Genomic DNA, 17,266 nt, shown 5'->3' with positions numbered 1-17,266 from the left:
AGGAATTCTGAGGGAAAATGAATTTTTAAGGGCAGAGTTATTCTTTCTTCCTGCTCCCAGCTGGGAAAGTGTTGGGGCACCTGGGTGGCTCAGTGGGTTAAGACTTTGTCTTCAGCTCAGGTCATGATCTCAGGGTCCTGGGATTGAGCCCCGCATCGGGGCTCTCTGCTCAGCAGGGAGCCTGCTTCCCACCCCCCCCCACCTGCCTCTCTGCCTACTTGCGATCTCTCACTCTGCCAAATAAATAAATAAAATCTTAAAAAAAAAAAAAAGTGTTAAAGACGTTCGAGATCTCAGCTAAATGTTCACCACTCTGCTCTTCCCACCCAACTTCCCAGTTCTATCCAGCCAGCTAACCTGTAGGAACCTGAGTTGAACAAATCCCTGGAAACTACCCAAGAAGCAATCATCACTTGGAGGCCAGCAAGGATTTGCCTTTTCAGTTCCCAACTTGTAAACTTACCAATCTCTAGGACATTCCCTCCTAATTATGTGCTAACAAAATAGTTTTCTTCCCTCTTTATTAAAAAAAAAAATGTTTTTTAAAAGATTTTATTTCTTTATTTGAGGGACAGAGAGAGCACAAGCAGGAGCAGAGGCAGAGGGAGAAACAGACTCTGCTGAGCCAGGAGCCCAATGTGGGGCTCGATCCCTGTCCCTGGAGATGAACTGAGCCAAAGGCAAACACTTAACCATCTGAGTCACCCTGGCACCCCTCTATTTTCAAACTATAGTGGACAAAGGGACGATAAAGAAGAAAAGGCATTCATAAACAAGAAAAAAATCTGTTGGGGTGCCTGGGTGGCTCAGTCAGTTAAGCCTCCGACTCTTAACTGGCTCAGGTCATGATCTTGATCTTGGGGTTGTGAAATCAGCCCCACACTGGGCTCCACGCTGCACGCTCTTTTCCCCTCTTGCTCTGCCCTCCCCCACTGTGTGAACACGCTCTCTTTCTCAAAAACAAAACAAAACAATCTTGGCAGAGCCAAGTTTGGCTCTGCATGGAATCCACAGGCCATTTAATATGAACATAAAGGCCTCAAGTGTAAGGGTTAAAGATCAGAAAATGCAACTGTTTCCTATTCTGACAATCAGGAAGAATTAAATCATCTCTCCTTTGACTCCTATCAAGGCTCCAGATTCCTGAGTCTGTAAACCTTCCAACTGTATAGGAATGAAGTTATGTAAGTACGGATTATGCAGCCCTCTGCCTTGGGCACTATATCCAAAACTGTTTGAAACATTTAAGAGCAAGACATTCCTAAAAACTAACTCTTAACCCAAGCCATGTTCCGGTATTAGATCAATGAATCTGCAATGTTTCTTCCTAGAATGGGAGGCATCTCAGACTTCCAGGTTAATTTTGGTTAAGGAAAAAATAGGTACGTTGCACACAGCAAATTTGCCCTTGACGCATATATATTTCTTCTACTTTTCAACCCTATTACTGAGGTCTCTAATCAAAGCAGACATTTCTCATAGAGACACACTGTTTATCTGGCAAAACTTAAGTGGGATGGGTATCACTCTGCTGTGTGCATTTCTATATATTTTTTTTTAATTCAATTAACTAACATATAGTGTATTACTTGTTTCAGGGGTACAGGTCTGTGATTCATCAGTCTATATAGTACCCAATGCTCATTGCAACACATACCCTCCTCAATGTCAATCACCCAGTTACCCGGCACCCCTCAGCCGCCTTCCCCTCCAGCAACCCTCAATTTGTTCCTATGATCAAGAGTCTCATGCTTTGTCTCCCTTTGTGCATTTCTACTTTCCCTCCTATGATGGCTAATTTTATGTCAATTTCGCCAGACCACGGAGTACCTAAATATTTGGTCACAGATTATTCTGGGTGTGTCTGTGAGGGTATATCTGGTAAGATTAACATCTGAATTGGTAGCCTAATTAGAGTGGACTGCTCTCCTCAATGTCAGTGGGCCTCATCCCATCAATTAAAGGCCCAACTAGCACACAATGTCTGACACTCCAGTAGCAAGAGAGAGAAGTCCCCTTGCCTATGTGAGTTAGGACATTCATCTTTTCCTGCCTTTGGACTCAAACTAAAACAGGTGGCTTTTCAGCACACCTGGGTGGCTCAGTTAGTTAACTACATGCCTTTGGCTCAGGTCATGATCTCGGGGTCCTGGGATCAAGCCCTGCTCCGGTCTCCCTGCTCAGCAGGGAGTCTGCTTCTCCCACTCTCTCTGCTCTCTCTGCTCTCTTTTTTAAAAAACAAACGAACTGGCTTTTCTTTGGTCTCAAAACTTCCACCAGCTTTTGGATTGGAATTTATACCACTGGCTCTCCTAGTGCTCAGGCCTTTGGAATCAGACTACAACTACACCCTAAGATCAACTGGCTGGGTGACTGAAGTTCTTAAAACTTCTTAGCCTTGGGACGCCTGGGTGGCTCAGTTGGTTGGACGACTGCCTTCGGCTCAGGTCATGGTCCCGGAGTCCCGGGATCGAGTCCCACATCGGGCTCCCAGCTCCATGGGGAGTCTGCTTTGCTCTCTGACCTTCTCCTCGCTCATGCTCTCTCTCACTGTCTCTCTCTCAAATAAATAAATAAAATCTTTAAAAAAAAAAAAAAAAACTTCTTAGCCTCTTTAATCACACAAGCTAATTCCTTATAATAAATCTCTTCACAGACACAGACACATACATACACCTTTTACTGCCTTACTGATTCTGTTTCTCTGGAGAACCCTAGTACACTCCTTAACCTAAATTAACCTTAAACTCCAAGATAGCTCCTAGGAAGAAATGCTACAGAATCATTAAGCGGAAAGGATACAGGAAATAGCAAAAGGAGCCTCGTGGCCTCTATCAGAGCAAAGAAAGTTATCAAAATTTCAGATAACTGAGACTGACACTATTCTGTGTATTGAAAAAGTAACCCCCTAATCCAATACTTTGTTTCTGACCCTTTGTGAGCTACTCAGATCCTTTCTGGTTCTCTAGTTTTCTAGTCATAGTAAAAATACAATCGTTTGTCCTGGCATCTCTAGACTCTAACAGAGAGACAATAATTTCTGGCTGTCATAATTTTTCTGAGAAAGTGGACACTATTCTACTTGAAAACTGAGATGTGCTCCAACTTCAGCATGGCCTTTCTCCATCTACGTAGTGACAATTAAATATTCAGAATCTACCTCTCACCCCTCTTCCCAAGCTTCCCTCCACCCTCAAACTAATCTGTAGTTTCAGGATACACACTGATACCCATAGTAAATAGCTCACATTCTCCAAAAAATGATCTCTGCAGAGATATTACATAAGAGGCAGAGGAGAAAACATCTTTGGTTCCCTGGGTCACAATTCTACAGGCAGGCTGTTAATTCAGCAAGCCACTTTCCCACTTTCTCTCTTCCCTCCCCTACTTCTTTATCCTCTACCAAAGTACAAAGATATCCCTAACCCCCTTCCTTCACCCCAAAACCAGTGTATGATAGTCAGCAAAAACTGAAGAAAGACTCTGATCCAAGAAAGACACTCACCAAAGAGTGGCCTTCCTGTTCGAATCATTCCAAATTGTGAAGGACTGATGTGACCAGACAAATGGAGCCCCCATCACCCTCTATGCTGAGTTAACAGTGGTTACATGCCCCCATCATTTCCTTTTGAGACTCTGAAGTTCCAACAACATTCTTGATCTTCTTCATTTATTCAACTTTAAACACTTAAATGCTTCAAAGAGCATGTGCATGTGCAATGAGACATTGTTAGGCTGAAAATAGAAGGCCCACCTCTCCAAGGCCAAGCTGTTTTGGGCATGATCACAATAATCAGTTTGATTCCAAGTACAACCAGAATCAAGCAGAACAGAAAGATTTCAGAGATGATAAAAGGGCTTAAAAAATTAAAATGAGACAATGTGAAATCTCAATTCCTGAAGGCCAATGAATTACTAAAAACAGTGAATTGGCTGTAGAAGCAGTAATGAAATAATTCTATTTCTGAGGGAAATTATCTTAAGGTCCCCATGACAAAAGGCAGTAAACAATGAGTTGCGGGTTATTAAAGGAACCTCAGAACCAAAGATTTCAAATACCTTTTCTTCTGTGCCTATATGCTGCCCAACCCATTTTCAAAAGGGAACCAGAATCAGATTCCCACCAATTTAAGATTACTAAGATATGTCATGTTGGCTTCTGCAGAAACTGCACCTTGTGAAGTAGTCTTTAAAAATTAAAATGAGAAAATCAAAGAGTACAATGATCAGCCATTTTCTCCTCCCCACTCTAATTTTCCTTTGATTTTCTGAGAATTCAAAACAAAACAAAATCATTAGTCTCAGATTCCTGAATTAATCTGTTCTTGCTTTGTGGCTTCTGTGGCCAAGAGTAGATGCTTTTGTACAGTTAAAACAGGAAGACTTTGTATCGGCGGACTTTAGGGCTGTGGTTCCACTGCATGTACTATAAAATATACTAATGATAGGGGAGAGGTTAGAGAAGGAGGTGGTAACATCCACTATAGGAGAACATGACAGATAGTGGGACCCTAGCTAGACTTTAAGGTAAAGTGATTCTATTCTGGCGGGGGAAACCCACATAATCAAGTTTCACACTTAAAAAAGTATCACTCTGAATTCAGGAATAAGAGGCATTTGGTTGTAGATACGATTCCATCTGCAGATACTAACTTTAAATTTAGAGAAGAAAAACACTCACTGCATTAATATTATGGGTTGGGGTTTCTTATGCAATTCCTAAATCCACCTACTATTTTTTTGTTTTGATACAATTGACAGCTGTGATAAGAAGACTACCACAGCCCTGGCTCAGATGCAGGCTTTAGCTTCAGAAAGTCCATCGGTCATGTAGCTGGCTGTCATTGCTATATCTGTTGCTTGCAGAGGCCTCAGAGCTCTGGGTTTGCCGAGTAGAGTCCTCACCATTTAAGCTCTTCCTACATACAGGACACGTGTCGTGCTGAAACACAAAGATACCATGTAAATAGTAAATAGTAAAATGCCTAGTAAATAGCATGACCTGAGAAGCTGGAAATGCTAAACACTTTAAGAAATCTTGAGAGCTGGCAGGCAGAAAAACAGAAAGGGCATGTATTCTCACACAGTGCATGCTGGGCTCGAAGGTATAACACCAGGACATCTTCGAAAGAATTTAAACAGAAATGCCAGAGAGAATTCTAGGACAGCAACTTAACAACAGCTACCACACATCACCAAACAGAACTAACCAGAAACAGTGACCTGGGAGCACCTGAGTGGCTCAGTCAGTTAAGCGTCTGCCTTCAGCTCAGGTCATGATCTCAGGGTCCTGGGACTGAGCCCTGTGTCGGGCTCCCTGCTTAGTGGGGAGTCTGCTTCTCCCTCTCCCTCTCCCCTCCCCAAATCCCCCCTCCACATGTATGCTCTCTCTCAAATAAATAAATAAAATCTTAAAAAAAAAAAAAAAAAAGAAAGAAAGAAAATAAAAGAAAAATAAAGAAAGAAAGAGATAAAGAAAGTGGCCTGAGATGACAGGGGTCAGCAAACTTTCTGTGAAGGGACTGATAGTAAATATTTTAGACTTCATAGGATATACCACCTATGTTGCAAGCACTCAACTCTGCTGACACAGCACAAAAGTAGCCATAGACAACTGTCAACAAATAAGCATAGCTAAGTTCCAACAAAAGTTCATTTACAAAAACAGGTGGCAGGCCCAAGACCTGTAGGCTGTGGTTTGGTAACTGGTGGTCAGAGAAGTTCCAAACACACAGTGATCTAAAAAACGGTAATGGCACCAGCAGGAATTAGCCAGGGACTAATATCTGCTCTGCTTGGTTTTCTATGAACTCCAAACCACTGCCTCCCCCCGCTCCCATGAAGAGATGGGACTGGCAGAGACGGCCCATCACACACGACAGCTGTCTATACTCACCAGTTCTAACCATGGTACAATACAACTGCTGTGGAAGAAGTGGTTGCAGGGTAACTGTCGGACTTCCTCTTCAACTGTGTAATCTTCTTTGCACACTGGACACTCTAAACCCATATCTGTTGGAGGAGGAAATGCATTCTAAAGTAAGTGAGCAAAAGGAAAGAAGAAAAAACCAGCCCAGTCTTTAACCAAAGGAATGCATAAAGAAAAAATACAAAGTGCATCCTAGCCACTGGAGAAGATAGGAAGCAGGAATTTTATTTCAAAATGCGGGAGGACATGATAGTAGACAGGGACATGAATAGGCTTAGGTAAGGACTGCATAGAAATTATTAAGGTCTACTTTTCAAAGTCAAGACTTGGAAAAAAATATCCCCAGGCTTAGATTATTTGCTAAGTGAAAAAGGAAAAACATCTTCCCAGACGTGTGATAGACTTCTAGCAGTTTCTACTTAGTAAAGTGACTCAAGTGTCTACTTAGGGAAAAAAGGGCACCTCTTAGTCAGTATCTCAAGCCACTTTTACCCTGCTATTTTCCACACTCTGCATCCTCTTTCAGGGTGGTTGTCCTAAAGCCTCTGTACAAGTTGTTAATTAAAAGCTATACCAGGAGGTGGTGCTGCAGAATTGCAAAGCCCAAGGAAAGCTCAGGTTCCAAGTCCAGAGACAAGAAACACTTTGTGAGGAACAGCCGCAAACTAAATTGGGAATACCAGGCAGCGGAGTCAGAGTTTCCCAAGTCTGGCTAACAATACCAGATAGTCTCTCTCTCCAGTGGCCAGGGTGTGCGACGTGCCCATAGCAGCATCCAAGGATCTGGAGTGAGACTACCACTTAATAGATTTACTCCTCCCTCTCCACTATTCCCTAACACCTTCACCTCAATTCTAGCTATTATTTCTTAATGTCTGGTCTATTGGAACAATCCCCCAGGTAGTATCCTCGACCCTAGCTTTCAACCCTCCAAATTTTCCTAAGTTTTGCTACCAGCTACTTTTCCCTAATACTAGCTTCACAGCAATCCCCAGCTCATCTTTACTTGAATTCCCAGCTGATAACTCAAAATCAACATGTTTAAAATTAAAAATATCACATCACTTCCATAACCCAACTGGGGCCTGCTCACAATTCCCCCACCCCTGCCAGATGGCAGCACCAGCTCTGTGGTTCCCAAGCTGCAAAACCTTCTGTACTCTTTGTTTGACCTTCTTCCCTTCTTTATCCTATTATGCAATCAGTGAGGAAAGCCTTTCTTCAAAACGATCCTGAGTCTACCCCTCCCTGTCTGGCAACACTGCCACCATTAGCTGCACCCCCAACATGCGGCAGCAGCCCCTTAAATCCCTGCTTCTGCCTTCTTTGCCTTCCAATCTATTTGAGACACCACCTCTAAACTAATCATCTCTAAAGACTACCTAAAGTTCTTCAATCCTCCACTTGGGGAGCTATGAAACCTGCCTCCTATCTAAAATATCCAGCCCTAACTACTCTGCCAGTTTCAAGGTCCACACAAACTGGCCCCTAACCAGTCACGCTTCCCACTAACCCCAAACCAGATTCTATTTCAGGGCTAATAAGGTGACTCTCCTTATACCTGATTGAGACACTATGTCCATGTTGACATTCTCACATTGGTTCATATTTTTCCTTGAGCAAAATGACCTCTCTAAGATGGCCCATCCTGTCTTCAAAATCTTCTCTAACTTAATCTGGAATTTGTGGGGAAAGAACTGCTTAGTTCAATATAATGTTCCTTGTCACTAAATTCCTTCCTTAAAAATAGTATCTGTGTCTAAAGTACCTAATTGTATCAGGCAAGTAAATAGGAAACAAATTCCCAGCCCCGCATTTTTTCTCTTTCTCTGTATCATCTGCTCAATACTATTTTTTATACTGTTTTCTAATAGTTCAGTTGAGTCTTGGTTTCCTTGCTAAGCTCTTCAAGAAATCAAGGCTTATCTTGTACCTCTTTTGTCTCCTCCATGGCACCTAGAAAAAGGAGATGGCGGCTGCTGAGGAAATACTTACTGGCTCATAAAAGAAATTCTCAGCCTTCAACATTTGTAGACCCTTCTCCTGGGCCCCAGGAAATCTACATACCAAGGTCAAAATGACTCCACAAAACATCAAAGCATGGGCTCTACTTCTATCCTGAGCACACACTGTACACCTACTTATTAAAAAATAGTAATAATGGGGCACCTGGGTGGCTCAGTGGGTTAAAGCCTCTGCCTTCGACTCAGGTCAGGATCCCAGGGTCCTGGGATCGAGCCCCGCATCGGGCTCTCTGCTCAGCAGGGAGCCTACTTCCTCCTCTCTCTCTGCCTGCCTCTCTGCCTACTGTGATCTCTGTCTGTCAAATACATAAATAAAATCTTTAAAAAAAAAAAATTGTAATAATAACCAAAAAGGAACATTCCAAAGGTAAAAACAAAAAACTCCCTTGTTCCCATAAGATTAAAGTCATACAGATTTGCATGTACTAAAAACGTAAGATAAAGTCTGTAACTTTCTGAACTGTCCTTTATCATAATGATTTCCAACTATATTAAAAATGGGTGTCTGGCTGGTTCAGTCAGTACAGTATGCAACTCCTGATCTCAGGGTCATGAGTTCAAGCCCCACACTGGGCATGGAGCCTACCTCAAAACAAACAAACATACATAACCCTTCACCAAATGGTCTATCCCTGGAGCTCCCTCTTCTCTATTAAAAACTGTGCAACATCAGCAACTGTCCTAACTTAGCCTTCGCGATTACTGCTAATTGAAAAAGGTTTGTCCAATTCTGCATCAACATGACTAACCCTAATGAAAAGGCAGACATCTTAAATATATGACACCCAGGCAGGAATTTTAGGAGTGCTATAGCTTCACCTGAAGATCCTTAGTATAGGAAGATGCTGGAATTTTGAATCAGAAGTTGACAGAGTAAGTATAGAACTGAACCTACCAACTTGTTCCTGAGTTACTGTCACTGTTGGAAGAGATGTGATCTTTTCCTTGTCAGCTGGGGGAGGCCCTGTGTTCTCCAGTTGTCCCAAAAGCTACAAAAAAGGAAAAAGAAAAAGAAGTGGCAGAGATTATCCCCGGAGAGGGAGCTCCTCCAACTGAGAATAAACAGTACATATATAAGAAATGTTAGTTGCTCTTATTTCTGCAAGGCTCTGAGAGGCTTGGGTTTCCTCTTTCCTGCTTCCAGAACACTCACAATTCCTTTACAATTTCAGAGTGACAATAGTGTAAGTCTAAAGATAAAACTGTCATTGCAAGGTCCGCCTCTGGGCATAAAGCAACTTCAGAGGCAGCATAAGGATTGTGATGTCAGGAATAAAACTATAACTGAACAAAAAGTAATACTTAACTGCTCTAACTTTCATTCTGCTGGAAGAAAAAAAAAGGGTGGGAGTATGGAAAGTAGCATAAAGTAAGCCAAGAAATAGGTAAATTACTACTTATGAGAGGATTCAGATATAAATGACATGCTTTCTATCCTCAGCAATCCATAAGGGAAATGAAAACCCAATTAAATTAAAATAAACATAAATAAGTGGGAGCAATTATACATGGCATGGGAATACCGTTTTCTCTGCTTCCTTCCCCTACTTTGCTCCAACTAGCAGAAACCCCTGCTTCAACATGTGAGGAGACCCTCCTCTTTTGTGAAGCACTTGTTTATAAAAAACTCATAGGACTGAACAAGAGGCCAAAAATACAAAATACTGTTTGTTATAGAAGTCTTTTCTTCCTATGGAGGTAAAGCCATCTTCCAAAAAGTCCCTAGCACCTAGAAGGTACATGGGTGCTAAACTAAACCCATAAACCATTTATTCCTTCTGTAAAATGGAAACCCACAAGCTCAAAATACTAGGGAAAGCAGAGTGACTGCCATTTCAGAAAGTAGCAGAAGGAAAGCAGGAAGCCTGTGGAACCATGAGACACACTGAACAGACACCCTCAAAAGGCAGCTCCTCACCTGGGTTACAATGGCATCAAGCCCTGTCTGACCCCAGGCATAGTCCCCAGGGTTGGAGTGCAGCATCCCGCTCCTACATATGAGATGAGACAGACAGCATTAGATGGAGTGACCAGTCTCTGCCTTACACCACAGAAAATACTGGCAGATCCTGCTCTCCCTCAGAGCTGGAAAGTCACTAGTTCTCTAAAATCAAGAGGCAAAGAATTTCTCAATATTTAAAGGTCAAACAGATTATCCGGAAGTAGTCTCTTATTCTCTTAAGTAAGGAATTTTTATTTAACCGAATAGAACATAAAATGTGAGGCTACCTAAAATACCACATGACACACCAAAGCAAAAAGTGTGACTCATTGCTTACTGGCTAAGAAAAGTTTGTCTTCTCTGTGCCCACTTACAGTAAACATAAATGGAGCTGCTTTTTAAAGAGAGTTTTCCCTTTGTGATTGGCCAAAATCTATAGCAGACTTCCTTCATTCAAAGAAGCTGCCCGTGGTCCTTGACAATGTGGAGCTTTCAAGTCGAGTAACAGCCACAGCAGTCTCTCTGAATCACAACTTAGAGCAATTACAAAAGGAACTTGGCAGCACCTCTTTCTGGAGCTGCCTGTGCACTACCCTGGATGACAGATGCCCAGACTCTTTGGCTGGAACACGTTAAAAGAAATGAGCAGCTGGAAAATAGGGTAACTGTGTGAAAGGACTGAGGTCCTCTGAGCAAAGGAGCCTTCTGGGGCAGAGACAGAAGGGGCACGTAATTGTCCAGACAAGAGGAAATTCCATCTTAACCCCTATAGTACTTAAGTGTCACTCTGATACTGAATTACAGCCTTTGTTTCTTCTGACAAACCTTCTTACTTTGAGAATAGAAAGTTAAGCAACATGTTCTTCATTACAGAAATTCTTAAGGAATAAAATCTTCCTATATGAGCTAGAAAAGAAACCTGCAAAGTCCAGATACCAGGCCTGGTGGGACTGTCTCATTCCCCTCTCAACACAACTCTCAGGCCAGAATATGAACCAAAACCGACACATCCAGTGCCTGGACATCCTGGGGGACCAGGATGGCCCTCAGGAGACTGAAAAATAAAAAAAAGTTCTGATTTAAGTTTGGGCTCAGCAAATAAAGGCAATCTAACAGTATGCCAATCATATCTTTATATACTCACCTGTGCAGCTCTTGCTCTCTCTCACAATGGTATGGATACCTAAAACGCTGCTGCTACTCCAGCAAATTAAGGCACAGGGCATTTAGTTACTTACCAGGAAAAAGGATGTGAGGATCCAGGAATTGCAGAATTTGCAAAGAATCCTGTAAAGATCTGTTGTATTATTCTGTTGAAGGAAAAAACAGTTAGGTGAGACAACAGACTAATGAAAGTATTCTACAGTTATCAATGGCTGACCAATCATCGACTACTTCTCCAAATCACGATGGGTTTTCACTGACCATTATATAGCAGAAAACACCAGAAATCAGTCTCCTAACTGGTAAAGTGGTAAAGGGCTATTCTGCTATTACGGCTCTTGATGAGCTCTATCATCTTACGTATTAATAGATTTTTTTGTGAATTAGGCTTGAAAGGGACTGATTACATGGTGTAGTTTTCAAATGATGTTCCTTGGATCCCTGACAGCGAGGCTGAAAGGGATGCTAAATCAGTGGGATCTGGGCCCATCCTGTAACAACAGTAGTTCCATTTTTAAATGTTTTTACACACTGGGTTTCTGTGTAAGCTATTATTCAAAAAGCCCTGTAAAAAATTTTTTTTGATAATAATCCCACTTTACCAACATTTATCAACATGCTATATCAGCCCTCAAAAGGCGTTTCAATTGCCTATAACACAAACAATCGCAAACATACACACACCTGAATCTTGTCATTCTGAACACTAAGGATGGCAAACTTACCCAGTCCTTTATATTAGGGAGTTGATCTTTGTTACCCAAAGCAATAGTGGGCAAAAGACAGACAAGAAATCTTTCTCCTAAATCTCTTGTTTTGTGAACGATACGCACTTTTTTCGTCCAGCTTTACTGAGACATAACTGACATGTTACATAATTTTAACCCCCTCGTTCCCACTTTATTAGGCCAATTGATATAACAATGACAGTAGCCAATATTAGACTCTCCCTATTCGTAAAGCTAACTAGACTATGTATTTTAAAATATGTCCACACCAAAAAAATGTACACAATTGTTTTATGATCCTCCTATGAGTGCAGGCTGGACTTAGTGACTTCTTGTTTTTTATTAAGGTAAAATTCACATGAACATTGTATTAGTTTCAGGTGTACAATATAATCATTTGATGTTCTTATATATTATAAATGACCACCAGAAGATGACTAGTTAACATGCATCACCAAACATAGTTACAAAATTTTTTTCTTGTGATTACAACTTTTAAGATCTACGTTCTTAGCAACTTGTAAATATGTAATATATTAACTATAATACTTTAGTTACTTGTAATTAACTATAATGAAGTATAATAATTTTATGGTTTCGATTTGCATTTCCCTGATGATATAGTCACTATGCTATACATTACATCCCCACTACTTATTCTATACCTAGAAATTTGTACCTCTGGTCCCCTTCTATTTTGTTCACATCCTACCCCCTACCTCTGGCAACCACCAATCTATTCTCTTTATCAATAAGCTTTTTTTAAAATTATGATTCCACATATAAGTGAGATCATAAGATACTTGACCTTCTCCGTCTGACATATTTCACTTATCCCAACAGCCTCAAGGTCCATCCATGTTGTTGCAAATGGCAAGATTTCTTTCTTTCTTTCTTTTCTTTTTTTTGGCCAAGTAATATTCCCGTGTGTGTCTGTGTGTTGGTGTATATTTATACAAGTCACAATTTCTTTATCCATTATCCATCAATGGACACTTAGGTTGGCTCCATGTTCTGGCTATTATAAATAATACTGAAACGAACATATAAGCATATATTAAGGTTTTCATCTTTAGATAAATACCCAGAAGTAGAATTGCTGGATCATATGGTAGCTCTATTTTTATTTCTTTAAGAACCTCCATACTAGGGGCGCCTGGGTGGCTCAGTGGGTTAAAGCCTCTGCCTTCAGCTCAGGTCATGATCTCAGGGTCCTGGGATCAAGTCCTGCATCGGGCTCTCTGCTCAGCAGGGAGCTTGCTTCCCTCTCTCTCTCTCTCTCTCTCTGCCTGCCTCTCCGTCTACTTGTGATTTCTCTCTGTCAAATAAATAAATAAAATCTTTAAAAAAAAAAAAGAACCTCCATACTATTTTCCATAGTGGGTGCACCAATTTAGATTTCCACCAATAGTTCATGAGGGTTTCCTTTTCTTCACATCCTCGCCAACACTTGTTTTTTCTTGTCTTTTTGATAACAGCCATTCTAACAGGTGGAAAGTGACATTTCATTATGGTTTTGATTTATATTTCCCTGCTTAGTGATCTTGAACACATTTTCATGTATGTTTTGGCTATCTGTGTATCTTCTTCAGAAAAACAACTATTCAGATATTCTGATCCCTTTTTTAATCAGACTGGTTTTCTTTATTGCATTGTATGAGTCCTTTATATATTTTGGCTATTAATCCCTTATCAGCTTTGCAAATTCTCCTATTCAATAGGCTGCCTTTTCATTCTGTTGACAATTTCCTTTGTTGTACAGAAGCTCTTTAGCTTATTAGCTTGTCTATTTTTTTTTTTAAGACTTTATTTAGTTATTTGACAGAGAGAGATCACAAGTAGGCATAAAGGCAGGCAGAGAAAGAGAGAGAGAGGAAAGCAGGCTCTCTGCTGAGCAGAGAGCCCGATGCGGGGCTTGATCCCAGGACCCTGAGATCATGACCTGAGCCGAAGGCAGCAGCTTAACCCACTGAGCCACCCAGGCGCCCCTAGCTTGTCTATTTTTGCTTTTGTTGCCTTTACTTTTGAAGTTAGATTAAAAAAATCATTACCAAACAGATGTCAAAGAGGTAAATCACTTATGTTCCCTTCCAAAAGGTTTATGGTTTCAGGTCTTACATCCCATCTGAGTTAATTTTTATGTATGGTGTAAGATAGTGGCCCAGTTTTCCCAACATTTGTTGAAGAAACTACCCTTTCCCTGCTGTATATATTCTTGGCTTTTGAATTTATTTCTAAGCTCTCTAAACTGTTCCATTGATATAGGTGTCTGTTTTAAGCCAATATCATACTGTGACTTACTTCTTAACAATAGAATATGGCAGGATAATCTGTGACTTCCAAGATTAGGTCATAAAGAGCACTGTGCTCTCTCTTGAATCACCTTTGGAAAAAGTGCTATGTCCAACAGTCTGGTAAAGGCCTATATGATATGGAACTGAAGCCTCCCCAATAGCCAGAACAAACTTGCCAGAGTATGAGTAATACTCAGTTGATCCTTCAGATGATTGCAGTAATAGTTTGTCTTGATGAAAAGCTCGTAAGACACTGGGCCAGAACCACCCAGCTAAACTGCCCCCAAATTCTTAACCCAATGAACTTATGAGATAATTAATGCTTGTTAATTTCAACCACTAAGCTCTAGTGTAATCTGTTACACAGCAACAGGTAACTAATTCAGATTTTGATACCTGGAAATGTGTTCTGTTACAACAAAAACCTAAAACATGGAAATAGAGTTAGACCCCAACAGTGGGTAAAAGTTGGAAGGATTCTGAGATTATCAGTGAAAGTTTGAAGAGCCTTGAAGAAAGAGAAGTATGATATATCCTTTGAGAAATTTATGGATGGGAGCTTTAAGTGAGAAAAGTCTTGGAAACTGTAGGGAAAGGGATCCTTGTTGTGTAGTAGCAAAAGTTGTCCATCGTAACACATAAGTAGAAGTTGTGGCTCATGAACTGGGTCTAGCTAACAAATTGTCCAGATGCTGAAGGTACCTCTTGGCTTCTTCTTGCTGCTTACATTAAAATGTAAGAAGAGAGGGATAAATTAAAGGAAAGAATAAAATTTATTTTTAAAAAAATTTTAAAGTAATTTCTGCACCCAACACAGGGCTCAAACTCACAACCCCATGATTAAAGGTCACATACTCTTCCGACCGAGCCAGCCAGACACCTCTATGCAGAAGAATAATTAAACAAAAAGGGAGTCAAGATTAAATAATTCTTTTTTATTTATTTATTTATTTATTTATTTATTTATTTGACAGAGAAATCACAAGTAGGCAGAGAGGCAGGCAGAGAGAGAGAGAGGAGGAAGCAGGCTCCCTGCTGAGCAGAGAGCCCGATGCGGGACTCGATCCCAGGACCCCGAGATCATGACCTGAGCCGAAGGCAGCGGCTTAACCACTGAGCCACCCAGGCGCCCCAAGATTAAATAATTCTGAAAATTCCCAGCCTCTCCAGATGGTAAATGATACTAAAATTAAGAAATGGCTTCCAGGGGCGCCTGGGCGGCTCAGTGGGTTAAAGCCTCTGCCTTCGGCTTAGGTCATGATCCCAGGGTCCTGGGATCGAGCCCCGCATCGGGCTCTCTGCTCAGCAGGGAGCCTGCTTCCTCCTCTCTCTCTCTGCCTGCCTCTCTGCCTACTTGTGCTCTCTGTCAAATAAATAAATAAAATCTTTAAAAAATAATAAAATAAAATTTATTAAAAAAAAAAAGAAATGGCTTCCTATGGAATATCAAATTCAGGGCACTACTGAAAGAAAATGGTTAACAAGGAAGCCTAGAATGTGGCTATAAAAATCCTTTGTTAAGACCTCTGAAAGATTTATATAGCCTTGAGAACTACTCAGTTAAACAACTGGGCTTCCAAGAAGCTTAAGTAGGTGTTCTATTAGTTCTCAAGGGCTGCCATAACAAATTCCCACAAACTATACAGTTCAAAAAGTTTTGGAAGGCAGAGTCTGAAATCAAGATGTTGTTAGGGTTACTTCCTTCTGGAGGCGCTGGGGGAAAATCTGTTCCATGGCCCTCTTCTAGTTTGTGGTGGTTCCCAGCAATCTTTGCTATTTCTTGGCTTGCAGACACATTACTCTAATCTCTGCCTTGGTCTTCAGGTGACTTTCTTTCCTGTGTCTTCTGTGTCCAAATTTCTCTAAGAATACCAACAATTGCAGTTGGGTCCACTCTAACCCAATACAATCTCACCTTAACTTGATTATATCTATATCTATAAAGACCTTATGCCAAATAAAGTCACAGTCACAGTTGTGTGGGGTTAGGACCTGATCGTATCTTTTTGGAGGGTAAAATTCTATCCATGGCAAGTACTGTCCCTCAGCAAACCCAGCAAAAGCCCAAGGGAGAAAGGAGATTATCTGGAAGAGATTTGTGGGTGTGGCTTTTGTTTATGGCAGGAATCGCAGTAACATTCACAGAAGACCCTAAGTTTTAAAAAGAAACGCTACCAAGTTACACTGAAAGGTACAGAGGCAAAACAAAATGAAAAGAAGCTTCTTGGACCCTCAAAATTCTACTGGCAAGAAGCAGAGTAAGAAAACTATCCAACTGCAATTCTGGGCTACTTTTCATGGAAAAGAAAAAAGATAACTCACAGGGTGAAACCAAGTGCCTTGAAGGAGGAAATGAGCCATAGAGCAGCATTCCTGGGCAAAAGAAGAACTAAGTCCTAATCAAGAAACTTCCAACATTTATCCAGATAAAATCGGAATTGCTATGAGTCCGTGACTTCTTCGTGCCTCCCATTTTCTCACTTTTTAAATAGGAATCTCTGTATCTGTTTAGAACATGCCTGTCCCGTCACTGTATGCTGGGTGCATGAGGGGCAGAAAACTTATTTAATTTATAGGTGTTCACATCAAAAGAAGTTGTACTTGCCGAACTATAACCAAAGGAGCCTCATCCATACTGGGACCAACCACCCAGATTTCAAGTTGATGCTATAAAGGGGCAAGGCTTTAGGTGGGTGTTGGGAGGATGGGAGTATATTTTGCACATGAGAGAACCGTAGTAATTTGTGGCCAGAAGGTGAAATGTGGTAGTTTTAAAATAAAATCTACAGATTCTTTAATACTCCTCCCTTCAAGAAGTGGAGTTTAATTCTTCCCCCCTTGGATGTGGGCTGGACCTAGTGATTCACTTCCTACAGATAAAATATGGCCAAAATGACAGTGTTTGGCTTCCAAGATCAGGATATAAAAGGCATTATGATTTCTTTCCTTTTCCTTTCTCTCTCAGATCACTTACTCTCGGGAAACCAGCTGTCATGTTATGGGGACACTAAAGAAGCCCTTTACAGAGGTTCACATGGTAAGGAATTAAGGCCTCCTGCCAACAGCCATGGGAGTGACGTATCTTGAAAGTAGATCCTCCAGCCCCAGTTGAGTGTTCAAATGCCTGCAGCCACAGCTGACATTTTGATTATAACCTCATGGAAACCTTTACCAGAACCACATAG

General features: G+C 41.1%; 1 protein-coding gene across 2 annotated transcripts in view; it reads right to left on the bottom strand.

Annotated features, from left to right (window-relative positions):
• Positions 1-3,653: 3,653 nt before the first annotated feature.
• Positions 3,654-17,266, bottom strand: part of RNF115 (ring finger protein 115) — a 71,626-nt gene continuing 58,013 nt past the window's right edge. For both annotated transcript variants that reach the window (XM_032360780.1, XM_032360781.1), the window contains exons 5-9: positions 11,134-11,205; positions 9,872-9,944; positions 8,849-8,942; positions 5,897-6,012; positions 3,654-4,942 (exon numbers count right to left, since the gene is read on the bottom strand). In XM_032360780.1, the coding sequence (XP_032216671.1) occupies positions 4,811-4,942; positions 5,897-6,012; positions 8,849-8,942; positions 9,872-9,944; positions 11,134-11,205 (487 nt within the window). In that variant the 3' untranslated portion in view covers positions 3,654-4,810. The remainder of the gene's footprint in view (positions 4,943-5,896; positions 6,013-8,848; positions 8,943-9,871; positions 9,945-11,133; positions 11,206-17,266) is intronic.

The sequence above is a fragment of the Mustela erminea genome, chromosome 10 (genome assembly GCF_009829155.1).
Source record: "Mustela erminea isolate mMusErm1 chromosome 10, mMusErm1.Pri, whole genome shotgun sequence".
Taxonomy (NCBI): domain Eukaryota; kingdom Metazoa; phylum Chordata; class Mammalia; order Carnivora; family Mustelidae; genus Mustela; species Mustela erminea.
Note: the sequence above shows the minus strand (reverse complement) of the source record. Positions and strands in the feature narration are given on the sequence as shown.